Raw genomic sequence first — 27847 nt, 5'->3', positions numbered from 1 at the left:
GGAGTCCCATCTGGGTCGCCAGAAAACTGTTGCCCGTAATTAAGACACAAACCAACTAAGTTTATGCGGTGCTTTATTCGGGGCCCGGGAAACCTGAGGGCTAGCGTCCCAAGTCAGGATTCCGCCGACCCTCATTTTCAGTTCCGCTTTTATACCTTTGACATTGTAGGGTACGTGTAGGGTTCTGGTTACAAACAACCACACAAATCATGTAGATAACAATAGATTGACATCTCTAAAGTTTACTGTTTAACTGCTCCCTCCACCTGGCCCACCACCTGGGTATATTGTTTCATTTCTTTTTTCTGGTACAAAGTGTCAGTTTACTTTTTTTTCTGTTCTTCACAGCTGGCCGTTCCTTTTGATCATTGTTCTGCAGGGATCAGCACATTCTTGGCTAGTTCCTGTTAACCTCCCCAGGCCTACCTAACTGTTCTAATCCTTAGTCTAACTACGTTTAAAATTTTCTTTCTACCTCTACAAGTGTAACAAATGGGTAGGGCCCAAGCCGTTATTATTTACTGGAAGAGGCTATAGCTGTGTCTCCACAGACTCTGGACCTCTTTGGGTACCCAGTAAATGGACATGCCCTGCTACGACCGTATCTCCAACAGACAACTCTGCACCCATCTCCAACAACGGCGCATCGTCCAGCAGTTCAAACCCTTCTCTTTAAATAACCTTGCTGAACTTGCGCGCTTGGACATCGCATATTGTTACGATCCGAGTTATTATTTATATTTTGATTACGAGGAAAATTCAGCCACTGACTCAGAGACGACGCTTGAATTGACAAGTAACCAGACTGCTGGATTTAAAATTAGTTACAAAAGTTTATTTCTAAACAGGGAAAGCCGGTTTTACTAGCAACAAGGCCTTTTGTATAAAGTAATCACCTTAATCGATGGTCGTTAAGAGTAACAAAGGGAGAAACAAAAGAGAGAAAATATCACGGTCTGCGCAGGGCCAGGCCTCGGGCTGGGGGCTGCTCCTGGTTTTCGCTGTTGAGTTGCTGCTATGCCTTTTCGTAGCTGGAAATCAGGGTGACGAGCTGAGGAGACGTCGAGCCGAAGAAGCCCACTTTTCCCGTCTTTTCCTAGGGTTATTTATCCCCCAAAAGAAAGGGGGGTCCCTTCATTCAAGATGGCCCTGATACATACAAATCTCCAGGCTTCCTGGGATGAGTCATTTCTTATCTTTGTGTCCTGGAACCCTGCTAGGTTTGGGCGACCTTGAGATAAACATATGGTAATTACCAGCTGGGTGAAGGAAAAAAACTGGACTGAGAGACATATTTTATATTTTCAGTTCCACATGTATACCACACATATCTTCTGTCCTGGGTGCAGAGCAAGCTCACAGTTTCTTGGTTGTTGTTTGTGTTTTTTTCAAAAAAAAAAAAAAAAAAAAGGGGGGGGAAGTGTAGTGGAATGAGTAGAGGAATGGCCTGAGCATGCATGCACAATTCCATGTTTGAGGCAATCAGGTGCTGTTTGAGGCAATCAGGTGCTAATTACCAGGTAGAAGGTGTGAGCTTGTGTTAAGCCCACCTGTGTTTAGCCCCGCCCCACCCAATTAGGGTTTGCCTCAGCTGCTCATGAGCAGGATTGGGCAACCAATAAAAGATGAGCCTCCAAACACATGTGGAGCTCATTTTTGAGCAGCCAAAGGATTAGGTTCGCTCAGTCTAGAGCAGAAGCATTGAGTGAGGCTAGTTGAGTTTGAAGGCAGCAAAATTAGAGCACTGACTGTGCACCTTGGTGAGAACACCTCTTTGACTTTGAAGTGCTGTACCTTAAGAAAGGGTTCACCCATCTCCACCCGTCTACAGGTGCCGGCCATGCCCTCTGTGCCTCACACCGGCTCTGGCCCTGCTGCGCTGGGTTTCCCCCGGGAGCTTTGCAAGTGAAGAGGGGAAAGGGGGAGGTGTGGGCCAGTGAATCCAAATAAAAAGAGTCTCCAGCTGAGGCTGATAAAAGGTTAGTCTGTTCCAACAGGCAGTACTCTGGGGGTGTCACGCTGGTGGTGGAGAGGCAGCACAGTGCCATGTGGAGGTGCTGAATGAGTGCCTGCTGCGAGCCAGAGGTGAGAAGTGGTGGTGAAAAGGTGGTGGGGGTGCCAAGGTGTGTCTTTTTCTTCTCTCAGACTTCTCCACTGTAGGCTTCAGCTGGATGTTACAGCTCCTTTGAACCACCTCCCAACCCATCTCACATATAGAACTCCTGCACTCAGGCACAGCATGAGTTTCCCTCTTGACAAGCAGAGAAATTTCAAATGAAGTAAGTTTCCTACACAATAAAATACACTATGCTAGTATCTGCTGGGCAAAAGTTGCTCTAATGAGGTTACGTTTCTACATGGGATAATCTGATAAGAAATATTTTTGGTACTTATTTGCAGTGAGATTTAAATATATAAAGGCTGCTGACAGATAGTTATTTCAGTCAGGGTTGTTCCATATCACAAGATGGCACACTCAGGAGATAAAGTGGAGTGAGTGTGCCGCAGGGTTTGACCACTGCTTGGGGATTGGTTGGAAATTTGTCGAAGGGTGTGAGGTGCAGAAACAAACTTTAGAGCCCGGGAAAGGTTCTAAAGCAGGGATGTTTATTGCAGTGCTTGGCTGCATGGTTGTGGGTTATATGTGATGTAAGGTCGATATAAAATGCCTGCTAGTAACTGTCTAGGGGTCACATTGACCTGAGAGAAGCTAACACAGAATGCTTGTTTAATAGAAGCTAAGAAATTGTTTAGGTAGTCATCCCCTTATAAGGGAAATATATGTGCTAAAGTGATAACTATAGAAACCTTGAGATAAGAAACAAAACATGTTGTTGGCTTGGCTGAAGACTGAAGAAATGCAGATGCCCAGAGACAAAGGGGAAAAATTTACCCAGAGAAAGACCTTTGCTTCATTTTTTCTTTATCATCACGACCCTCTCGACCACGACCAGGAGACACTACACAAACGCAGGAGGGAGGAGATTATGAAAATGACCTCTTGGGAGTAATTGTAATACGAAGCAGGAGTAGGGGATGCATATGTATAGGCGTATTGAGAAATATAGTGAATATGTGAAACATCAGGGTATATAACAAAAGCCTCATTCCGTCCGTTCGCCTGGCTGTGGTCCTGATCCGTGCCAGCCCATATCTGTGTGTTCCTGCCTCCAGCTCCCGACTGCTGCCGACTCCAGGAGTCCAGCCTGGACTTTCCCAGGGCTGCCCTTCAGCCTCGGTGGTGACATGAGAGTAATTGAGGGAGGAGAGGAATGTGGTATCAATTTTCCTGTATATTTGTCTATCTTTAGTAATTTTTTCCCTATTTATAATTACTGTTTCATTAAAGTTGTGTAGTTGTGTGCCCACCCCAGGCTGCTCTGGGCAGTCCCACCACAGCCCCAGCCCCTCTGAAGGACACAGCAGCTCCTGGGGGGCAGAGAGAGCTCAGAGCCCCAGATGGGTGACCATGCATGGCAAAAGGAGCAAGAGGCACCCTGTATCCCCTGCTCTCCTCTCCAGGAGATCTACAGAGGTCTGCAGCCCCTCAGGGCCATCCCCTCTCCCCAGCCCAGCACAACAGCCCTGGCCCTTGTGGTCCTCAAGAGCTCTCACTGCTCCGGGCACAGAGCAGCCTTCCCAGGGCTGCTGCAGCCAGGGAGGGTTTTTCATTTTCCATTCATACACTGAACAGGGGCAGCAGACAAAATATTTTAATGCGGGTTTATTTATTTCATTTAAATCGAGTGGAAGCTCTGCCTTTAAATTGTGTGTCTTGGTTTTAAAAAAGGTGGACAGTAAAGGAGGAAGGATGAATATTGATGTTACTTTGAAGAAATGAAAATCACAGCTGAAGAAAAGGAAGAGTATAAAAAATTCAGACTTGGAATGTCCTGACACATACTCTGGGTTATTTGCAGAGGAAAGGATGCAGCCCATGTGTGCTACAAAACCCCTAGCCATTTACTTAGAGAACCCTTGAGCTCCTGGTTACTCATGCTGTAGATAAGGGGGTTCATTGCTGGAGGAACCACCGAGTACAGAACTGCCATTGCCAGGTCCAGGGATGGGGAGGAGATGGAGGGGGGCTTCAGGTAGGCAAAGATGGCTGTGCTGATGAACAGGGAGACAACGGCCAGGTGAGGGAGGCACGTGGAAAAGGCTTTGTGCCTTCCCTGCTCAGAGGGGATCCTCAGAACAACCCTGAAGATCTCCACAAAGGACACCACGATGAAAACAAAACAGCCAAATACTGAACAGGCACTGACCACAAGAAGCCCAAGTTCCCTGAGGTAGGAGTGTGAGCAGGAGAGCTTGAGGATCTGGGGGATTTCACAGAAGAAATGGTCCAGGGCATTGCCCTGGCAGAGGGGCAGGGAAAATGTGTTGGCTGTGTGCAGCAGAGCAGTGAGAAACCCAGGGCCCCAGGCAGCTGCTGCTATGTGGACACAAGCTCTTCTGCCCAGGAGGGTCCTGTAATGCAGGGGTTTGCAGATGGCCACGTAGCGGTCATAGGACATGATGGTCAAGAGATAAAACTCTGCTGGCATCAAAAATACAAAGAACAAGATCTGTGCAGCACATCCTATGTAGGAGTTATCCCTGTTGTCCCAAAAGGAATTGGCCATGGCTTTGGGCAGAGTGGTGGAGATGGATCCCAGGTCGAGGAGGGAGAGGTTGAGGAGGAAGAAGTACATGGGGGTGTGGAGGTGGTGGTCACAGGCGATGGTGGTGATGATGAGGACGTTTCCCAGTAGGGCAGACAGGTAGATGCCCAGGAAGAGCCGGAAGTGCAAGAGCTGCAGCTCCCACCTGTCTGCAAATGCCAGGTAGAGAAACTGGCTGATGGAGCTGCTGTTGGACATCTGCTTCCTCTGGGGATATAGACCTATCAGTGGAAGAAAAAAAGGCAACAGTTAGAGCAGTGTTCCTTTAAATAGATTGAAAATATTGAATTTTTCCAAGAGAAACACAAACTGCTTCTCCCCTTTCATGAACACCTTTGGCATGTCCTTTTCAAACACCCTGGCTTATCCTGGCTGAATGTCCATAAATGAGCAGGAGGGGTAAGAGCTGCCCTACAGCAATTGGTAAAAAGGAAAAGGGGGGGATCTCAGATTCAGTCACCTCTTGACATCCAAGAGCTTTTCTGCATTGTTACTCCCAATGCACCACCAGCCTGCAGTGCAGAGCTGAAGAGATTGTGGGTGGTGTGGTCTGGTCCAGTTTCTCCCACACACCTGAAGAAATATTGAATGCAGAAGCCCCTGGCATTTGTGCCTACCTGCAACTGAAACCGTGGGGGTGCTGAAAGGCAAAGGGACTATCCTTTAGTGCAGAGTGAGGATAGCCACTCTGTCCATCAGTCCTGCTCTCAGCTGCACAAAGAGGTGTTAAAAATGGCCAAGTCTCAATATTCTGTCAATAGTTTAATTTAATTAATAAAATTGAAATTGCAGAAAGCAAAACAGCGCTGGGTGCGTGGGGAGTCTCCACTCCACTCACACGCACAAATCTAAAACTCTAGGATTACCTTTTATTGATTACAATTCTATGAATACTCAAAAGGAGGTGGGTTTGCATGCATATTCATAGGGATTGCATCATGTCATTATAATATTCATGATAGGTGGAGTCTGGGTGGAGTTTAGGTGGAGTCCTCTTTAGGGGAGATATCAAGGGGTCGTTAGGGGGTCTTTAGATGAAGTAAGAAGTCTTCCTCGAGCTTGACCTTTTTACCTTTCTTGGTTTCGCTGACTTCATTCTATTGTTACAGGGCGATATCAGACCCTAGCCATAACTTTACTCTTATCTGCTGGTTGTGACATCTTTATGTTCTTCTTGTGCAGATGTTCACATTCTTTTGGTGCGTAGTTTTCCTTGGCAGATCCTTGTTTTAAGAACAAGACTTAGACTTTTAATTATCTTTGAGGCAGAAGTTAGACTTGTTAGGGCCTTGTTTTGTTCACACTGAAACAGTGGAAAATTACATGTTTCAACTGCTTTGTCTAGCCCCATATTCACTTCTTTCTCAGTTTAATTCTGAATTTCACTGGTTAGAAATACAAACATGTGTGACACAAATTGCACCCATACTTACAAGATTCACATTTACATGGATCATTCTTGCCATGTAAATACCATTTACAGGAACAGAAATCGATATCATCTCCTTCTTCCTCCTCTTCTTGATATTCCTCACCTGTATTTACCACTAACAATTTAAGGGTTTCATTTTTTACTTTTTGGACTTCTGATCGGGCAAATTGTGTCATACAAGGTATTAAACATGGTATAATTAACAATCCCCCAAAAATCCCCAACACCACAATCCCAATTTTTACCAGCCAATCACCTCCCAGGAAATTGTTCCAAATTCCTTCCAAATTTATTCCTCTCCAGGTCTGAACTGGAACGTGTGCAAGTTTCTTCATTTCCTGTACCAGTTCCTGTAGAGCTTTTCCTTCATCATCTATTTCCAAGCAGCAGTTAGTTAGATTGAATTCACACACACACACATCCTTCTTGTGCTAACAAATAATATAAAGCTAAGCGATTCTGATATAAAAAGGTTCTCATTTGTGTATTCTGTTTCTCCATTAGCTCTGAAGCATCCCCTGTTTTATTTACAACAATTTCTACCACAGCTTATAACTTAATGATTCTATTGAGCATTTAACAGTTAGTGACATTCAAAGATTTAGCAATGTTTTCAGCCAAATTTACAAAAAAGGTTTTTAGCAATTGTGGGGATTTCATATTTCACTCCAGTTTCAAATCCATGATAAAATGAGTTAAAAAGCAACCTGTGCTCTATGGATTCCCTAATTCGCTCCGTAAATGTTACATGAATCACAGCTCCTGGATCATAACCAGACCCATTTATTTTTATCTCAAATTTCACCTCCAAATCTTTCCAATGTTGAGGGTTTAGAATGGTTAGATTTAGAAGGTTGCAAGTTACATTTTATCAGGTATCTAAATTTCTGGAATTACTATATGAAATTCTCCAATTACTTATCAGCTTATGTTCTTCTTGGTGTGATTTTCGGTTCCCCAGGCTGGGAGGCAAATACGATGTTGCAAATGTGTGGTAAAACAGACAGTTTACCACCCCCCACGAGCACACGTTAAAAATTTACTGTCGTTTGAGCCAGGAAAGACATGCAGTGGAAGAACTGTTGCCAGGCAGGGTGCGGTTCCCAATTGCTCCTTAATAGAAACCTCGGAGACGGAATTGGCCTGCTTAAAAAGCACAGACTCCAAAAAGAGCCACGTGACATAAGATAACCACACAAAATGGGATATCTATATATTTTCAACTACCAGATTTTTACCCCTAGCTTAACTAGCTTCTGTTTTGTATCATGCACCTAAAGATAGGACTGCTAATCAGGTCGCCTCCTGGTACATAGTCAAGACAAAGATAAATTTAGCAAGGTAACAAAGACTGAAAGATAATAATAAATAAAAGAGAAGTTCTTGGGATGGCAAAATCTGTGTGTCATCTTTAGCAAGTCTGTGTGCCAGTGATTTATGAAAAAAAAACCAAAAAACAGAACCCCTTTTTGCTGTATAAAAACTCCAAGAGAAAAGGGGAAGGCGCAGCTCTCTCTTCCCCCCCTTTCTCTCTCGCCACTTACGCCCCCCCCCTCTCCAGCCAGAGGCCAGGGCCCGTGGATGGTGATAAAATTTAATTGCTCTCTTGTTTTTCTTTCCTTTTCTTAACAACTCTCTCCTCAAAGCGACTATTTTGTGTAAATTTTCTCCTCTTGTAAACTTGTTCCTTTTTTTTTTTTTTCCCCCCCTCCTTTAAAGGTGGTGTTATTGTCTCCTTTCCCTAAAATAAATCTTTGTCATTTGCTTAAATAATAATGCCTGTTATTTTTGTAAATTCGTGCAATGTCTATGAGTAGTGGCTAATTTTTCCTCACAATCAAAATATAAAATAATATACTGCATATCCAGATTTTCTTTTCCCTTCTATTACTCGGGAGGATCCATCTACAAATAATTTTTCTCCCTTCTCCAGTTCAGTATCACTTAAATCTAATCTCACCTTCATTTGGGTTTCTATTACTTGTAGGCAATCATGCTGTAATTTCTCTGGTGGTTCCCCAAACAGAAATTGTGCAGGACTTTGTGCAGAAGTTGTTTTAAGTTCCAAATTAGGAGAGTCTATCAATATGGTTTCATATTTCAGGAGCCGGCTATCTGTCAGCCACTTTTCCGCCTTCTGCTGTAAAACACCTCTAACATTATGGGGGGGTGTATACTTTCAGTGGTGCACTAAAGGTAACTTTCCGTGCTTCTTCTATAAGTAATGCAATTGCCACCAGAGCCTGTAAACAGGCTGGCCACCCCCTACTCACAGAGTCTAATAATTTTGAGCAGTATCCTGCAGGTTTTCTTATTCCTGCCCAATCTTGAGTAAGCACCCCATAAGCTTTCTGATTTGATACATTGACAAATAAGAAAAATGGTTTTTACAGGTTAGGGAGGCTCAATACTGGAGCTTATATTAATGTTCTTTTTTCCTGTAATTTCTGATCGTCTTCTTCTGACCATCCGATTCATTATTTGTCAACTCCTCATACAAAAATTTTACCTTTTCACTGTAACTCTCAATCCACGGTCTGCAATATCCCAGTAATCCAAATAATTGTCTAATTTCCTTTTTAGTTTTTGGGGATCTCAGAGCAAGTATTCCTGATACTCTATCAGGCTCCAGTTTCTTTTGACCTTGGCTTAGCCAATATCCTAAATACTTTACTTCTTGCTCCACAAATTTTGACTTTGACACTTTTAGTCCCTTTTTCCCCAAGAAGTTTAATAATCTGATAGTAACTTCCCGTGTTTCTCTTTCAGTTTCCTCAGCTATTAATAGGTCATCCACATATGGTAACAACTTCACATTCTCAGACATTTCAAAATCCTCTAACAGCTTCTCCAAAGCCTGCCTGAATAAATTAGGTGATTCTGTAAATCCCTGCAGTAACACAGTCCACCTTAACTGCTGCCTTTTCCCTGTCGATGGATCCTCCCACTCGAAAGCAAAATAATCTCTAGACTTTTCATGTAAAGGACAAGCTCAAAATGCATCTTTAAATCTATTACGCTATACCAAATATATTTGAGAGAAATGTGACTTAATGAAGTATAAGGATTTGCTACCACTGGAAATTTATTGATGACTCTCTGATTTACTGCCCTTAAATCCTGCACCATCCAGTATGTTCTTTATATGCAGTATTGGTGTATTATGCGGGGACATGCAAGGTTCCAAAGTCCCTTGTTCTAAAAGCCTATCTACAATAGGATTAAACCGTTTCTGCCCCTGTATCTACTAAAAATAAAAATTCCTCCTTATGGGGACCTATGAGTAACTTTATCAAGGGCTCATTTGATGTTGTAGTCCCCAGAAAATAAAGCCCCTGAAACCCCTGTAGTGTAACGAGGCAACCAGGTGCCACTAATTGCCAGGGAGTGAGCATAAGCTTGTGTCAAGCCCACCTGTGACCACTTAGGGTGGGCCCCCACTGCGCATGAGCAGGACCAGGGGCCAATAAAAGGTGAGGCCTGAGACACAAGCTCAGCTCACTCCTGAGCTAGCCAGCAGAGAGGTCAGTCGCTCTCAGAGCAACAGCACCGATCCAGGCTAGTCAACTCCGTGGGCTATAGGCTCGGAGCACTGTTCGTGAGTCTCTGCTGGAACACCTGGTTGGACGTTGAAGCGCCGTCCCCTAAAAGAGGTTTGTCTTGCTACATCTGGTGGAGAATGCGGGCATAGACCTCGGTCTAGCCTGTGCTCAGATGAATCAGAAAAAAGGGATCCAGTCTGGCGCAAACTAGCATTAGCAGAAAACCCAAGGAGTCGGGTAAGAAGATCCACTACCGTTCCTTCCCTACTACTGATTGACCAAGGAAAAGGAAAAGATGGGATTGTCAGCAAGTACCCATGTCAATGAGAAACTGGTGACACTGGCGAAGGAGCAAGAGCTCTCCTCCTCCCCATCCTCTGCGGCTGCGTGGGAACTCTGGCAGGAGGTCAGTAACTTATTGGGAGACCTCCATACTCAAGAAGTTAACAAAAACACAACTGGATTAGACGGTACCTGGGGAGTGGTGATCAATGCCCTAAAAGAAATAAAAGCCGAGGCAGAAGCTGCCATCACTGCCATTGCAGCACTCCCGCCGAAAGCAAGTGTTGACACTAGAACACCACCACCAGAAGCAGGATCCGGTGTTGTCCCCACAGCACCTCCGCTACCCACCCCTCCTCCTGAGGATGAAAAAACCCGGAAGATGTTCCTAGGACTAAGGGACAACAGCCTTGCCATCAAGGGCATGAGAGAGAAGCTGCACCATTCCATAGCTGAGTTTCTATCAGATATCGGGCTGGAGGAAGAAAAAGAAGCACCTGTTCCGAGCACCGAAAGAAATGAACAAAAGAATGTGAAGATGCCAACAGCCCATGCCCCCGAGATGGGCGGCCCCAGCTGCTGCTTGAAACCATCCCTACTGCCACCTCCCAGCTTAGAAAAAGAGCATGGGAAAGAAGCAGCCACCCCACCAGCTACACCCATCGGCCTGGAGGACAAAATAAAAGCCCTCCTGGAACAAACAAATCAGGCCGTGAAATCCTTAGAAAAGAGGATGACAGACATAGAACAATGCTCGTCTTTCCATAAATATCGAGACCCACCCACCCTCCCTGATGATGATGATGAGGACATTCAAACCCCACTATTATCAAGGCAGAACAACCAAGGAATCAAAGGTGCTGATAAATCCCGACCCGGAAGATGGTCTGGCTTCATCTGTGATGCCATTCTCGAAAGGGATTGGGAGGCCAGCACTGTTGCTTGCCCTGTTCTGCACGATAACAATGGGCCACCTCAATTTGAACAGCACAGTTGGAAAACCTTACAGCAAGCCAAGAAGACCCTAAGAGAGGGAGAATTAAAATCAGAGAGTGGTCAGGCCGTCCTGGATTGGCTCTTCACTGCTGACACCAATTGCCCCCACGACTGCCGCAATCTGGCCAGGTACCTGCTTACCCCCTCCCAGCAGATTGTCTGGGCCAAAGAATGGGAACGCCTGGCCCAAGTAGAGGAAAACCGCCCTCGAGCACCCGGGGATCCCCTATCAGGGATAACCGCCGAGATGCTCACGGGCTCGGGACGATATGCAGGTGTCCAAGTCCAGCTGCAGTTCCCGACTGTGCTCCACCACATTGCTGCGCACCTAGCCCACCGAGCCTTTTACGTGGTTCCAGAGCCTGCTCCAGTCCCTTCATTTACTGCTGTTAAGCAAGGGATGAATGAACCTTTTCAACATTTTGTTGATAGACTCTGGCAGTCCATCATGGCTCAATCCGAGCTGGGAGCAGAGCAGAAGGAAAACATGTTTAAGCTGCTGGCGTTTGAAAATGCGAATCCGAGAATGAAGTCGCTGTTCTCTACTTTACCAAAAACGGCTGATGTCTCGGACATGCTAGAGGTGGCTTCCAGGGCCACCCAAACACAACAAAACCAAGGCATGGCCAGTGCCTTTGCCGCCGCCCTGGAACCCACCCAAAAGCTCCTCGCAGCGGTGGCACAGAGGCTGGACAGAAGGGGTAATCGGTTCAAAAGGAGAAACCGACCAAGGAAATCTACCCCCGTCTGTTTCCGCTGTGGAGCCACAGGCCACTCAGCAAGAGCTTGCTCAGCCGCAGTGTGATGTGACCGATGTCAGAGAGACAACCACAACAACCTGGCATGCAGGTCTACAAAAAACAGAAGGCACAGCGCACAAGGCCCCTGCGCCATGACACAAGTAGCTGGGCCAGCTCTCTACACCATCTCCCCGCCCCAGCCACAAGGGGAAGCCTAGACATCGATGTGCCCTCACCAATAGATGTCACGCTGACGACAACACAGGTTTACCGGATACCGGCGGGAATTCATGGACTGATATACCAAGAAAATAGCACGATTGGAGCCTTACTAAATGGGCCGTTCTTCCACTGGACTTGCAGGACTTATTGTGCTCCCAGGAGTTATAGATGGGGATTATACAGGGGAGATAATGATTACTTGCTTTACATTAATGCCCCCCCTGATAATCAAAGCAGGAACCCGGCTAGCACAACTGGTCCTCCTCCCAAAAACGAATCTGGGAAAGAACTCCCCCGTGGCACGAGGCAGTCAGGGCTTTGGATATTCTGGAAGCACTCTGGTAACCTTAGTGCAACAGATGAAGACAAGGCCCATCATTATTGTAAAGCTGACCGCTGGAAAAAGAGGTCAAGATCCTTTCCATGATGATGGACACCGGGGCTGATGTTACAATAATCAACCTTAATGTGTGGCCTCGTCATTGGAAACTTATCACTGCCCACAATGCCGTCCAGGGAATAGGTGGTGGTTCCACCCCGCTTCAGGGCCTTAATCCCATGCAACTACAGTTTCCCTAAGGACAAGCGGTAACCGTACGTCCCTATGTGTTGCCGCTACCAGGGCAACTTGGAGGGTTGGTTGGCAGGGAAGTGATGAGCCAACTAGGGGCTGTTCTCTCCATCCCTGAACCCATCCAACCCCCTCAACATTTTGAGTAAGGGATACTGCAGAAGTGCCGCCAACTCCCAGACTGCAATGTAAAACAGACACCCCTGTCTGGATGGAGCAGTGGCCCCTATCCAAAGAGCGGCTAGAAATCGCCAACCGTCTGGTAAAAGAGCAGCTGGATGCAGGACACATCCATCCGTCTGTCAGTCCTTGGAACACGCCCATCTTCGTAGTTCCAAAAAAGACAGGAAAATGGCGACTACTATACGACTTGCGCAAGGTTAACAACCGGATGTGGCCAATGGGCGCCCTCCAACCTGGGCTGCCCCTTCTCACAATGTTACCTAGAGGCAGGCACCTTCTGGCAATTGACCTTAGGGACTGCTTCTTCACCGTTCCCCTACATTGTGAAGACGCATCTCGCTTCGCATTCACCATCCCATCGATCAACAAAAGTGAACCTGCGAAGCAATACGATTGGGTAGTGTTGCCCCAAGGGATGAGAAATTCCCCAACGATATGCCAAATGTATGTGGCTTGGGCACTCTCGCCGATCCGAAAAGAAATGCCGGACACGCTAATATACCACTATATGGATGACATACTGCTTTGCCAAATATTGACCGGCCAACTGAAGACAAAAGGACTAGTAGTAGCTCCTGAGAAAGTGCAAACACAATCAGCCTGGAGCTACTTAAGGTGGCAAGCCACTCATGCCATGGTGAGACCGCAAAAACTAGAAGTAATAAGCTCGATTAAAACATTGAACGATGCCCAAAAGCTAGTGGGCGAGCTTCAATGGGTTCGACCCATTTTAGGTCTCACCAATGGGGACTTCCACCCCCTTTTGTCGCTATTGCGGGGCATGCAACCAGATGCATTAGTGGACTGGAACGAGAACCATACCAATGCGTTAAAACGGGTCATCCACAAACTGGCAACCCGCTTTGCAGATCATTGAGATGCCACCCAACCCATCGGAGTCTGGGTGTGTAATCACCCTTCATTCCCATTCGCACTGCTTTTACAGGATTTTAATTGGCAGAAGGAAAATGGGGAACACCACCATGACAACCGTGACCAAAAGCACAGTCAGAGCTCTCAAAAATCAGATTCAATAGCCATCTTGGAATGGCTATTTCCACCACACACGGCCCAGAAAGGTATCTGGCAACAAACTGAGATAACGACATTCCTGATACGAAAGAGACGACAGCGTTGCCTTGAAGTACATGGTCAAGAGCCAGGATGGATCAGCATCCCATCAAAACAATTGATTTTGATTGGTTGCTGCAACGCTATACACCACTACAACTCGTCTTGTTTGAATATTCTGGAGATATCCATCGTGGAGGCCCAAACCACAAGCGCCTACAGGCCATCAGCCAGTTCCATTGGATAGAGCGACCGATTGTTTCAGAGCGCCCAGTGCCTGGTATCACAGTATTCACTGATGCTGGAAAAAGGTCGAAAACTGCTGCCTGCATATGGCAGGATAAGGGACAGTGGAAGCAACATTTGATTCCGGGCACCGACAAGGACAACCTGCAGACTCTGAAACTACTGGCTATCATTTGGGCCTTAACACCATGGCGATGTGTCCCCCTTAACATCTTCTCTGACTCGCAATATGCGGTTGGAGTGGCGAACCGTATCGAGGATGCTCTTATCAAGCCAGTACAAAACCAGAGGCTATTGGAGCTCTTTCTTACATTACAACGTGTGCTGAAAATTCACGCACAACCGTGCTGCATCTTGCACATCTGCAGCCATAAAACATCCTTGGGCCTAGGTGAAGGAAATGCAAGGGCTGACTCCCTGGTCAGCCTAGGATTACAGGGTCCCGGAAGTCAGTTCACGAAGGCTCAAAACAGCCATTCCTTATTCCACCAAAATGCCAGGGCGTTGAAGCGCATGTTTGCAATTCCATGGGAAGATGCAAAAGGGATTGTTAAAGCATGCCCTCAGTGCGCACAATTTGGCCCTGCCCTAGGAGTGGGAGTCAATCCATGCGGGCTGCAGGCAGGAGAGATCTGGCAGATGGATGTCAAACACATCCCAGAATTCGGACGACTCAAGTATGTCCACGTAACGATAGACACCTTTTTGGGCATGCTCTGGGCGACAGCTCAGACAGGGGAGAAGGCTCTACATGTGGTACGTCACCTGACCAATTGCTTTGCTGTTATGGGGGTCCCTCAAGTAGTAAAAACTGACAATGTGCCTGCTTATACAGGCGGAAAAGTCAAGCAGTTTCTTGCTACTTGGGGAGTAAAACACATTACAGGAATCCCTCATTCGTCTACAGGCCAGGCGATAGTGGAAAAGCTAATCGCACCCTGAAGACATATCTACAAAAACAAAAGGACAGCAAAGACATGGACCCACAGATCCGGCTTAGCAAAGTGCTTTTTACACCAAATTTTCTTAGTCTAAGCCGCGATTCCCAGCAACCCCCTGTGTTACTCCACTACTCGTCCCAGAAAATCAATCGCATGCCAGAAGTCCAAATCAACTACAAGGATGCATCTACAGGTCAGTGGGTAGGGCCCAAGCCGCTACAGTTTACCGGAAGAGGTTATAGCTGTGTGTCCACAGACTCCAGACCTCTTTGGGTACCCAGTAAATGGTCACGCCCTCCCATCACCAGATCTCTAATGGACAATGGTGCATCATCCAGCACCTCAAACCGAATGACCTTGCCAAACTTGCACATTTGGACATCGTATAATTTTTCTTACTTGTTGCTTGTGTTCTTCTAACAAAACCAAAAAAACAACAAAAACAAAAACCAAAAAAAAAGAGAGAAATTTTAACTTTTGTTGTATATGTTTTTATTATGTACTTAATATTATCAAGGTAGTTTTTCACAAAAAAAAAAAAAAAAAGGGGGGGGGGGAAATGTAGTGTAATGAGGCATCCAGGTGCCACTAAGTGCCAGGGAGTGAGCATGAGCTTGTGTCAAGCCCACCTGTGCCCAATTAGGGTGGGCCCCCACTGCGCATGAGCAGGACCAGGGGGCCAATAAAAGGTGAGGCCTGAGACACAAGCTCAGCTCACTCCTGAGCTAACCAGCAGAGAGGTCAGTTGCTCTCAGAGCAACAGCACTGATCCAGGCTAGTCAACCCTGTGGGCTATAGGCTCGGAGCACTGTTTGTGAGTCTCTGCTGGAATACCTGGTTGGACCTTGAAGCGCCGTCCCCTAAAAGAGGTTCGTCTTGCTACACCCCCCTATTCTCCTTTTAACATTTTCTCATTCTGCTCTTTCTTCCTACAATTCTTCTGAATGTGCTCTCTTTTATTGCAATAAAAACAAAGGGGGCCCCCTGGATGTCACAGAAAATTCTGCTGTGATCCCCCACGGAACCCCCCTGTTTTTCCTTGCCCTCTCATTCCCATATCTCTTCCTTGATTTACCTCCCTTACCGCTGCTACCAAAATTTTCACCTTCATCTTCACGTTCTCATCCCTCTATACACTTTCTGTGCTTCCCTGAAAAACTATTCCAAATCCCTATTGGGCCAATTTTCTAATTTCTCCAGCTTTTTCCTAATGGCTGGGCAAGCTTTCCCATATCCTTTATAAAACTTCTAACATCACTTGTATTAAGGGGAACTGTCACAAATCCTAATCCTCCTTGATTCCCACCGAGTGGTACTTCCCTTAAGGGGTACGTTAAAGCAGTCACGTGCTGCTTCTCTCAGTCGGCTGGTCACCTTTCCACACTCCAGACACTTATAGGGGTTCTCTTCTGTATGGATGCGGTGATGCTTTGATAATGTGGAAGTATGGGTAAATTCCTTCCCACACTCCAGAAACTTAGAGGGATTCTCTCCTGTATCGATCCACTGATGTTCTGATAAACGGGAACTCCGGGTAAACTCCTTCCCACAGTCAGAACATTTAAAAGGTTTCTCACCTGTATGGATCCTTTGATGCTGTATAAAATCTGATCTCCTGCTAAAACCTTTTATGCAGTCTGGGCAGGTGTAGGACATGGTGCCTGTGTGATGGTGTTACCGTTGGACCAGATCCGAGCTGTCACTAAACTGTTTCCCAGAATCAGGACATCTCAGGTCTCTCAACCTGATGGATTTTCTGATGGTGGAGATGGGCTGAGCAGATCCTAAACTTTTTACCATGTTTCTCACTGATGTCAAATGTTTCTCCTGGATTGATTCAGTGATGCTTCACCAATGTCATGCTTCGACCATATGCTCTCTGATCTTCGGGTCACCCAGAGACGTTATTGCCCAGATGGAGTCACCCCATGTCTGTGGAAGAAGCCATAGTGCAGTGACAAAGTAGGGCTGGGCTTTTTCTGTGGTGATGGCAGCCAAAACCTACAACATACTGTGGGTGAAAATGGAGTGTGCGGTGGAATAGAGAGGTTACACATAGAGCTGGACACCCACTGATCATCCTTTACTACATCTTTAGGAGCTACACTAACACAAAAAACCCAAAGGGGGCATTGGGTGGGGCAGGGGGTGCTGGGGTTTTGAGCCACTCCTTGCTTGAGCTGGGATCACCCCATTGCACTTTCACTCGAAGAGATGATTAAGTGCTCTCCTATTTCTGTCAACAATCCCTGGCATGATAAAGGGGTCACTGCATCCCACCCAACCACTAGACTACCCGTTTGGGTCCCTCATTATCGTACTAAATCTCACCATGACCTGGGGGTTCCCCTATCACACCCACATGCAGGATGAGCTGTCATCCACTGGGATGAGTTGAGGTCTCCTGAGATGTTTTGGGAGTCCCCAATTGTGTCTCCTAAGCCCTGGGTTGGAAGATGGCAGGGGGGGGACAACATGGTTGTGTCCTGGAGGAGATGGGAACATCAGGCTTCTGGCACAGGCGGGGGAGGGAGGGAGGGGACACATCACAGCTGGGTGGTGCTGACCCAACCTTGACACAAAACCCTCTGGCCCTGGAGATAAGAGGCTGTTAATTCACTGCTTTCAGCTGTAAACTCAGGGGGTCAATGACAAACCCAGGTCAGGGCTACTGCCCTGAAGGTTCTTCCTTCTCCTTCATTTCTATTTCACACTCATCTTCATGGAACAGAATTCACTCTAAAAGAATTTTTTTTCCTCATTAGAGGACCTTGAATTTTGCAGGCTACAGACTCATACTAAACAAGAGCAAGGGAGATCAGAAGTGTTGTATTGGGTTCTTCACAGCTCTGGAATGAGGGATCCATGTGACCATGATATAAAGTCCAGGGCAGCTGTTCTGACATGGCCAACCCTAGTGTTCTACAGTATGACAACACACACCCTCCCTGTAGAGCAAGAAGTTGGTCTGGATGACCTTTCAAGGTCCCTTCCTACCTAAACCAGTCTATGACTGAAGTTTGGGGGGATGGCTTGGTTTCTTCCATGGCTGCCTTCCCCAGTGGGTCCCATCCTACCAGGCAATGTTCCCACACCTGGGACCTCCTCCTCCACATAACATGACCATCGCCTTCCCACTGGAGCCATGGTACTCATTGTTAATACTAGATTATTATTGTTCCGCTTTTAAATCTGGTTTCATTGCAAGCCCCAGAGCTCCACTCCTTCTCCCCTTCCCCCTCACAGGGGGCTTCTGGTGACAGAACAACTGTCTAACCCGAGACACTTCTCCAAAGTGGTGTGAGCTCTGGGAATGATCATCTGGCACCCCCTCTATCATTTCCAAGGGTTACACATTTTATCACAGAATCATCAAATGAGGAGGGATGAGGAGGGACTTTTGACAAGGACTTGGAGTAACCAGACAAGGGGGGAATGGTTTCAAACTCTAAGAGGTGTTATTGACTTGAGATATGAGGAAGAAATTCTTTGCTGTGAGGGTGATGAGGCACTGGCCCAGATTGCCCAGAGAATCTCTGGCTGCCCCATCCCTAAAAGCTGCCTATTCAAGGCCAGGTTGGATTTGGCTTAGATTTGGTTTAGGGCATCCTGGTCAAGTGGGCGATGTCCCTGTTCATGCAGGCGGTTGGAGCTAGATGATCTTTCACATCCTCTCAAACCAAAACCACACTGTGATTTGTGGTTCTGCAAGCACAAAAGTGAAGGTTATGGGTTGTATAAAATACCCCCATGAGTCTCAAAGGGGGGAATTTGTTGCTTAAAGGAAAGGGTTAACAGCCACAAAGGTTGTTCCAGGCTTAAAAACCTGAAGGGCTGGTGTCATGAGGGTGGGAAGAAGGGAATGGGAGGACACACTTCTTGATCTGATCACAAAAAAAAACCCTCAGGAGCCTGGAGATAAGAAGCTGTTGAATCAGTGCTTTCAGGTGTAAATCAGAAGGACAATGACCAAGACAGCCCTTATTGCCCTGAAGGTTCTTCTGTGTCTTTGGTCTGCATAGCAAACCCTAAAGTCTTCTCCAAAGGGCTTCATGCTTTGGGGCAATGTCTCCTGGAACCTTTTCTGGAAAGAACTTGAAAAACCAAATATCTCTGCTCTTGGTGGGGATTGGTTTTTGAACCATCCAGGTGAAAAAACTGGATTTGGGGATCCCAAGAAACATGGAGGAAATATTTGGAGTGAATCTGAGGCTTCTGAGACTGAGTTTGATTTTGATCTGGAATTAAAAGGTGGTGGAAGAAAACCCCCCCATACTGGTGACAGAGCAGCAGGAACCAGTGGACAGGGGAGCACAGATCATACAGTCCTGATGTCATTTATTAACTGAAAGAAGTAAAAGATATGTAAAAAATCACATTTGGTGAAAAATCACATAAAAGGAACAAGGTAGAGATGCAGAATAAAAATAGGGCTCACAAAACAGTGAAACAGTAAGAATTAGAGAAAACCAGGTGGTAATTTAGGAAAAAAATATCCCAAGTGGGAAACACCCTGGCCTTGAGACAGTCCTGCAAGATACCTGGAAGAGAGATGGGAGTGATGGGAAGGAGCACTCCCCACAGCTCCCCACAACTTATCTTGGTCACAGCCTTGAGTGCTGCGTAGAAAATCACAGACTCACAGAAAGTCAGGGGTTGGAAGAGACCTCGAAAGATCATTGAGTCCAACCCCCCTGATAGAGCAGGGTCACCTACAGGAGGTCACCTAGGAACAATTCCAGGTGGGTTTTGAATATCCCCAGGGAAGGAGACTCCACGACCTCCCTGAGCAGCCTGTGCCAGTACTCTGTCACCCTCACAGCAAAAAGCATTCTCCTTGTGTTTATATGAAACCTCCTATGCTCAAGCTTCTGTCTGTTGCCTCTTGTCCTATCGTTGGGCATAACTGAGAAGAGCCTGGCACCATCCTCCTGGCTCTCTCCATTTGTGTATTTTTAAACAGGAATGAGGTCTCCCTTTCATTCTCCCCTTCTCCAAGCTGAGGAGCCCCAGCTCTCTCATCCTTCCCTCATAAGGGATATTTTCCACTTTTCTATCAATTTCCTTCAGGAGCAGACATTTTTAGGTGACCCTCTGGTTCATTATCACTTGGAGAATGCTGCTATATCATCTGTTCTCACTTTGAAAACTTCCTCCTTAACTCCACCAAGAATAATTAACAATGAGCTCTTCAGGTCTTGAAGATGTAAACGAAATTACAAAAAGATAAAAAGCTTTTAGGACTTGTGAGCCTCATCGCAGGAACCTCAGATACTGAGGCAAGAATGAAGACATATCTGCAGAAGTCAAAGTCACAACAAAAATATCAAAGTACCTCAAGATATCAATGGGCTCCACTGAGCCTTCCAGAGCTCATTAATTAGGGCACGTACTCAACAGCCCCTGGGGTTCAAGGTGGTTGGGGGAAAAGTCTGAGCCCTCAATGTGACCAAAAGAACTGGGGCTGGGAGGAGCTGCAAGGGGAATCTCCAGGACCTGGGTTAAAACCAAACGTGGGACCTGGGCCTACCTGAACCAGATACTGGGCAGGAGGATTCCATGGAATGGGTTGGAGGAACCTTGAAGATCATGGGCCTTCACCCTTGTCCCATGGGCCGGGACACCTCCCACCAGCCCAGGTTGCTTCAAGACCAACCTAACCTTCCCTTCAAAACTTCCAGCATCCACAACTTCTCAAGGAGGATTTGCAGTGAGGATTTGGAGAGCCCTTCCCTGCAAGGGGGAAAATCCTACATAGTCAGGCCACCCGTAGGGGAGGCATCCAACATCCCTGCAAGGGGATCCAGCCCTATATACCAAACACCCTGCAAGTCAGGAGGACTTTGCATATTGCACTATGTGGAAACATCTGGGTCATCTCCTGACCACCCATGACCAGGACTGGGCCAGAATCCATGGTGTGGTTGGCAGGGTTTCCTTTACATCCTCTCATTCAAAACATCAAGTCAATTATTTTTGATAAATTATGTTTTTTTAGTGATTAATACAATGATACAACGTCTATTATATTTGATATACAAGGATTCAATCTCAAATATTTTTGCTCTTTCCATACAAGGTGTTTTCCCCAGGGCCCCAGAGAGGGGCACTGACGTTTCCCCTCCCATCCCAAAAGCAGATCTTCATTGAGCAGAAGCACCGTCAGCTGGATCAGATGAAGACCATGGGCAGCACCAAGGTGGGGGCTTCGGGGCTGAAGGCCTCCACCTGCAGAAGGGCAGGAGCCATGCTCTGGCACTGCCTGAGCTGTGCAGCTGAGGGAGCGGCTGAAGGACATCAAGGAGCACTCCTTCAGCAGCTCCCAGGTGAAGAGTGGTGAGCAACCTTGCAGAGCCCTGGCAGGCACAGCCAGTCCCTGCACACCCCGGCACACATCGGGCCTTTGCCTGCAGCTGCGTGCCTCTTGCACGCCTCGTCTCTGGCACACGTGGCCCTGGTGCGTAGCCATGCACACCTGAGCTGTGCACTGCCCCTTGGCTTTTCACACAGGGCCTCTGCACGCCCCTCTGCACAGGCAAAGCCTTGCACACCCCTGCCCTGCTGCAGATGTGGCCTTTGCAGGGGGCTTTGTGTGCACGCCCTTGCACGCCCCTTGGCCCTTGCACACCCTTTCCCCTTTCTGCACATAGTCCCCACCCCCCCCTGCCCATTGGACTCAGTGATCTTCAAGGTTCCTCAAACCCATTCCATGGAATCCTCCTGCCCAGTGTCTGGTTCAGCTAGGCCCAGGTCCCACGTTTGGTTTTAACCCAGGTCCTGGAGATTTCCCTTGCAGCTCCTCCAAGCCCCAGTTCTTCCGGTCACACTGAGGGCTCAGACTTGACCCCCCTCCTCACTGCCCCCCAGGGGCTGTTGAGTACGTGCCCTAATTACCGAGCTCTGGCAGGCTCAGTGGAGTCCATTGATATCTTGAGGTACTTCGATTACTTTTTCCTGATTTTGACTTCTGGAAAAAATTAGATCATTCTTCCCTCAGTATCTGAGGTTCATGCATTGATCCTCCAATCTCCTAAAGACCTGTTTAAGTTTTTGTAATCACTTCTATATCTTCAAAAGCTGTAGATCTCATTGTTGTGTTAATTTTTCTTTTCAAAATTTTCTAAGGGTAGCTAATAAAAAATAGTATCTTTTTTTTTTCCAAGGGAATATTTCATTACTTTGTACTTCAGAGGACAGATTCTAGCAGCATTTTCCAAGTGATAAGGATACAGAGAGTCTCCTAAAAATCTCTGCACCTAAAGGAAAATGATAGAAAAGTGGAAAATCTCCCTTATGAGGGAAGGATGAGAGAGCTGGGGCTCTTCAGCTTGGAGGAGAATGTACGAAGATGTCATTAATGTTTACAAATACGGAAAGGGAGAGAGCCAGGCTCTTCTCAGTTATACCCAATGATAGGACAAGAGGCAACAGACAGAAGCTTGAGCATAGGAGGTTTCATATAAACACAAGGAGAATGCTTTTTGCTGTGAGGGTGACAGAGTACTGGCACAGGCTGCTCAGGGAGGTCGTGGAGTCTCCTTCCCTGGGGATATTCAAAACCCACCTGGAATTGTTCCTAGGTGACCTCCTGTAGGTGACCCTGCTCTATCAGGGGGGTTGGACTCAATGATCTTTCGAGGTCCCTTCCAACCCCTGTCTTTCTGTATGTGATTTTCTACCCAGTGCTCAAGTCTGTGACCAAGATATGTTGTGGGGAGCTGTGGGGAGTGCTCCTTAGAATCATAGAATCACAGAATTAGCCGGGTTGGAAGGGACCTCAGAGATCATCTAGTCCAACCCTTGACCCACCGGAGCAGTTGCTAGACCATGGCACTGAGTGCCACATCCAGTCTTTTTTTAAATGTCTCCAGGGACGGAGAATATACCACCTCACCGGGCAGTCCATTCCATAGCCTAATCACCCTCTCCGTGAAGAAATTCTTTCTAATATCTAACCTAAACCTCCCCTGGCACAACTTAAGACTGTGTCCTCTTGTCTTGTTGAAGGTCGTCTGTGAAAAGAGTCCAGTTCCCACCTCGCTACAGCCTCCTTTCAGGTAGTTGTAGACAGCAATGAGGTCTCCCCTGAGCCTCCTCTTCTTCAGGCTGAACAGCCCCAGCTCTCTCAGCCTCTCCTCAAAGGGCCTGTGCTCGAGTTCCTTCACCAGACTGGTTGCCCTCCTTTGGACCTGTTCCAGGACCTCTACATCCTTCTTAAACTGAGGGGCCCAGAACTGGACACAGTACTCGAGGTGTGGCCTAACCAGTGCTGAGTACAGGGGAAGAATCACCTCCCTGGACCTGCTGGTGACGCTGTTTCTGATACAGGCCAGGATGCCATTGGCCTTCTTAGCCACCTGGGCACACTGCTGGCTCATGTTCAGTTTCTTGTCAATGCAGACTCCCAGGTCCCTTTCTGCCTGGCTGCTCTCCAGCCACTCTGTCCCCAGCCTGTAGCGCTGCATGGGGTTGTTGTGGCCAAAGTGCAGGACCCGGCACTTGGCCTTGTTGAACCTCATCCCGTTGGAATCGGCCCAGCTCTCTAGTCTGTCCAGGTCCCTCTGCAGAGCCCTCCTGCCTTCGAGTTGGTCCACACTTCCTCCCAGCTTGGTGTCATCTGCGAATTTGCTGATGATGGACTCAATCCCTTCGTCTAAGTCGTCGATAAAGATATTAAACAGAACTGGGCCCAATACTGATCCCTGGGGGACACCACTAGTGACCGGCCGCCAACTGGATGCAGCCCCGTTCACCACCACTCTCTGGGCCCGGCCCTCCAGCCAGTTCCTAACCCAGCACAGGGTGCTCCTGTCCAAGCTGTGGGCTGACAGCTTTTTCAGGAGAATGCTATGGGGGACGGTGTCAAAGCTTTGCTGAAATCCAGGTAGACCACATCCACCGCCTTCCCCTCATCCACCAGACGGGTCACCTGATCATAAAAGGAGATCAGGTTGGTCAGGCAGGACCTGCCCTTCCTAAACCCGTGCTGGCTGGGTCTGATCCCTTGCCCATCCTGCAGGTGCTGTGTGATTGCACTGAGGATGATCTGCTCCATAACCCTGCCAGGCACTGAGGTCAGGCTGACGGGCCTGTAGTTTCCCAGGTCCTCCTTCCGGCCCTTTTTGTGGATTGGCGTGACATTCGCCAACTTCCAATCATCTGGGATGTCCCCCGTGAGCCAGGACTGTTGGTAGATGATAGAGAGAGGCTTGGCGAGCTCTTCTGCCAGCTCCCTCATCACTCTTGGGTGGATCCCATCCGGTCCCATAGACTTGTGGGGGTCCAAGCAGCTCAAGAGGTCACTGACTGTGTCCTTCAATATTACAGGGAGGCTGTTTAGATTTTTATCACCTTCTATAGGCTCCAGAAGCCTGCTGTCAACAGGATAACCTGTCTTTCTGTTGAAAACTGAGGTAAAGAAGGTGTTAAATACCTCAGCCTTTTCCTCATCTTTGATAACTATATTCCCACCCATGTCCAGTACAGAATGAATATTTTCCTTGCCTCTTCTTTTGCTATTGATGTATCTGTAGAAGGATTTCTTATTGTCCTTCACAGAGGTAGCAAGATTCAGTTCATGTTGTGCTTTTGTCTCTCTGATTTTCTTTCTAAATGACCTGACTATATTCCTAAATTCCTCTTGAGAAGTTAGCCCTTTTTTCCATAATTGATAGGCCCTCTTCTTAATCCTAATTTCTTTCAGAGTCTCCCAGTTCAGCCAGACTGGTTGCCTTCCCCGCCGGCTCGCCTTCCAGGACTCTGGGACAGCCTGTTCCTGTGCTTTCAGAATATGCTCTTTGAAGTATGTCCATCCCTCCTGGACCCCTCTGTTTTCAAGGGCTGTTTCCCAGGGTATACTCTGAACTAGTCTTTTGAATAGTCCAAAATCTGCTCTCCGGAAGTCCAACACAGAGGTTTTACTGACAACCCTCCTTGTATCCCTGAGTATTGAAAACTCTATTATTTCGTGGTCACTAAGTCCCAGTCGTCCATCAACCACCACATCTCCCACCAGCCCCTCTCTGTTTGTGAAAAGAAGGTCAAGTGGGGCTCCGTCCCGGGTGGGCTCATTTACTAGTTGGAGCAGGAAATTATCTTCAATACACTCTAGGAATCTCCTAGACTGCCTCCTCTCTGCGGTGTGGAGTTCCCAGCAGATGTCTGGCAAGTTGAAGTCACCTACGAGAATAAGGGATGATGATTTTGAAACATCCTCCAGTTGCTTGTAGAATATTTTGTCGACCTCATCATCCTGATTGGGCGGTCTGTAACAGACTCCCATCACGATATCGGCCTTGATGACCTTCCCACTGATTCTAACCCACAGGCATTCTGCCCTATTATTGGTGGTCTCAACTTCTACAGTGTTGAGAGATTCTCTAACATATAGGGCTACCCCTCCACCTCTCCTACCCTGCCTGTCCCTTCTGAAGAGCCTGTATCCACCCATGGCAGCACTCCAGTCATGGGAGTCATCCCACCACGTTTCCGTGATAGCGACTACATCATAGCTTTCCTGCCACACGATGGCTTCCAGCTCCTCCTGTTTGTTGCCCATGCTGCGTGCATTGGTATACGTGCACTTCAGCTGGGCTGCTGATTTGTCATTTATCTCGGGTAGTCCACCTTTAGGTTCCTCTCTGGAGAGCTCAGTTTCAACCCTCTCCCCCTTCAAACCTAGTTTAAAGCCCTCCTTATCAGCCCCTTCAACCTATGACCTAGAGTCCTTTTCCCCCTGTTAGTTAGATGAAGTCCATCAGATCTAATGACACAAGGCAGTTTGGGATTTGCCCCATGGTCGAAGAACCCGAAGTTCCGCCGGTGGCACCAGTCCCTTAGCCACCTATTAATGAGATGGGTTTTCCTAGTCCTCTCCTCATTCAAGCCTTCTACTGCAGGAACTGAGGTGAAGACTACCTGTGCTCCTGACCCATCGACTAACCGACCCAGGGCCTTGAAGTCCTTTTTAATCCCTCTTGTACTTCTTCCAATAATTTCATCACTGCCAGCCTGAACTACCAACAGTGGATAATAGTTCGAGGACTGAATTAGCTGAGGGAGTCTCTTACTAATATCCCTCACCCGGGCGCCAGGAAGGCAGCAGACCTCTCTATGGGATTGGTCAGGTCGACATATAGGGCCCTCAGTTCCCCTCAGAAGAGAGTCACCAACTACGACTACCCTTCTTCTTTTCTTTGTAGGTGAAGTTTTAATCCGTCTGCTAGACAGGGGGTGAACGGGAGGCCTTATGGACAGATCGTCCTCTTGTCTGTCCTCTTCTTGATTCTCTGAGTCCAGGGCCTCATATCTGTTCTCTATGGGCACCTGGGGGAGAGGTGGGGGTTGGGAGAGAATTCTTTTGCCTTTTCGGTGGGGGACCTGTTTCCATTCTCCCCTATCTACCTGGTCTGCATCAGCTGCCTGATAGGAGGAGGGGCAGGACTTCACCGTCTCCTGTTGGATTTCAATTGTAGTTGAAAGGGTGTGACTCCACCAGTCAATTTCGTTTTCACTTTCCCTAATACTTCTTAGTCGCTCCACCTCCTCCTTAAGCTCTGCCACCATGCTCAGCAGGTCGTTGACCTGCTCGCATCTCACACAGACCTTATTTTCACTGTCCGCCGGTGCCAGGACAAGGCTTAAACATTCTTCACAGCCAGAGACTTGAACAGCTACGTCCATTTTACTGTTCCTCTTAAGGGATTCTGTCTGTACGGACACACCCTTTTTCTCAACAGCAGCAGTTTTTGCTTTTTTTGAAACCATTGTTATCTGTGCCCTTCCTGCTTGCTCTGTCTGCGCCAACTGCCTCGTTAACTGCCGCTTCTAATTCCTGTTTGCCTGCTCCTGTTCGCCGCGCTCCGGGTCGCTGGGGCTCCCAGCAGGCGCTTTAAATCCCTCGTGGTCCGGGTGGGTGCCGCCCCCTTACAGCTGATTGGTCTCCGTAGAAACCCTCCAACATCAAGGTTACGCAGCACGCTGCCGGTAGCCGTTTGAATCCTCCGGTCGAATCGGGCACTTTTAATCCCTCGTGGTCTGGGTGGGTGCCACCCCCTTACAGCTGATTGGCCTCCGTAGAAACCCTCCAACAGCAAGGTTACGCAGCACGCTGCTGGTAGCCGTTTGAATCCTCCAGTCGAATCGGGCGCTTTAAATCCCTCGTGGTCCGGGTGGGTGCCGCCCCCTTACAGCTGATTGGTCTCCGTAGAAACCCTCCAACAGCAAGGTTACGCAGCACGCTGCCGGTAGCCGTTTGCACGCTGCCGGTAGCAGTCGCAGTGCTCCTTGTTGCAGTGCGAGACGGAGACACAGTTTGATACAAACGAATTGTCTGTCTTTATTGAATCAGAAGGCTATATTTATACCAGAAGTCTCTACATCTCGTTACACGAATTTTAACTTGATTGGCTACAAAACAGTTAACGTACAAAGCTTGTTTATCACATTCAAGTATCTTCGCGATGTTGTAACAGCGCCATGCTCCTTAACCAGGTCCCCTAATCCAATTGCCTTGTTTACTCCTTAACCTTTGATGTCCCAAGGCTTTGTTCCTGCGGTTACAAAGTATGCATTAAGTAGCCCTGTTCTTACTGATAGCCCAAGGCTTATGGTGAAATTGTTTCATTAATAACTGTTCACTGCTATCAGTGCGAGACTGTGCTGTCTCAATTCCCCCTTCCGATTGGACAAGATAAACCCGGTTCATAGCACGATCGAACATCCGCTGAAAGCATTGTAAAATGCAGGGCAGCAAGAATAAAAAAAGCAAATAAAGCATAACAAACAGTCTTAACTAAACTTCGCAACCATCCTGTTAAACCCCATCCTGAGAAAAGATTATCAAACCAGTCCCAGTTATCCTGTGACTGCAAATGTGTAATCCCTTCTTTAAGTGATTGTATTGCAGCATGTATAGATTGAGAGTGATCAGAAAGATTCATACAACACATTCCA

General features: G+C 47.4%; 1 protein-coding gene across 1 annotated transcript in view; it reads right to left on the bottom strand.

Annotated features, from left to right (window-relative positions):
- Nucleotides 1–3944: 3944 nt before the first annotated feature.
- Nucleotides 3945–27847, bottom strand: part of LOC115600097 (olfactory receptor 14J1-like) — a 48449-nt gene continuing 24546 nt past the window's right edge. The window contains exon 2 of the mRNA XM_030468326.1: nucleotides 3945–4383. Coding sequence (XP_030324186.1) covers nucleotides 3945–4383 — 439 coding nt within the window. The remainder of the gene's footprint in view (nucleotides 4384–27847) is intronic.

Source organism: Calypte anna, chromosome W (assembly GCF_003957555.1).
Source record: "Calypte anna isolate BGI_N300 chromosome W, bCalAnn1_v1.p, whole genome shotgun sequence".
Taxonomy (NCBI): domain Eukaryota; kingdom Metazoa; phylum Chordata; class Aves; order Apodiformes; family Trochilidae; genus Calypte; species Calypte anna.
Note: the sequence above shows the minus strand (reverse complement) of the source record. Positions and strands in the feature narration are given on the sequence as shown.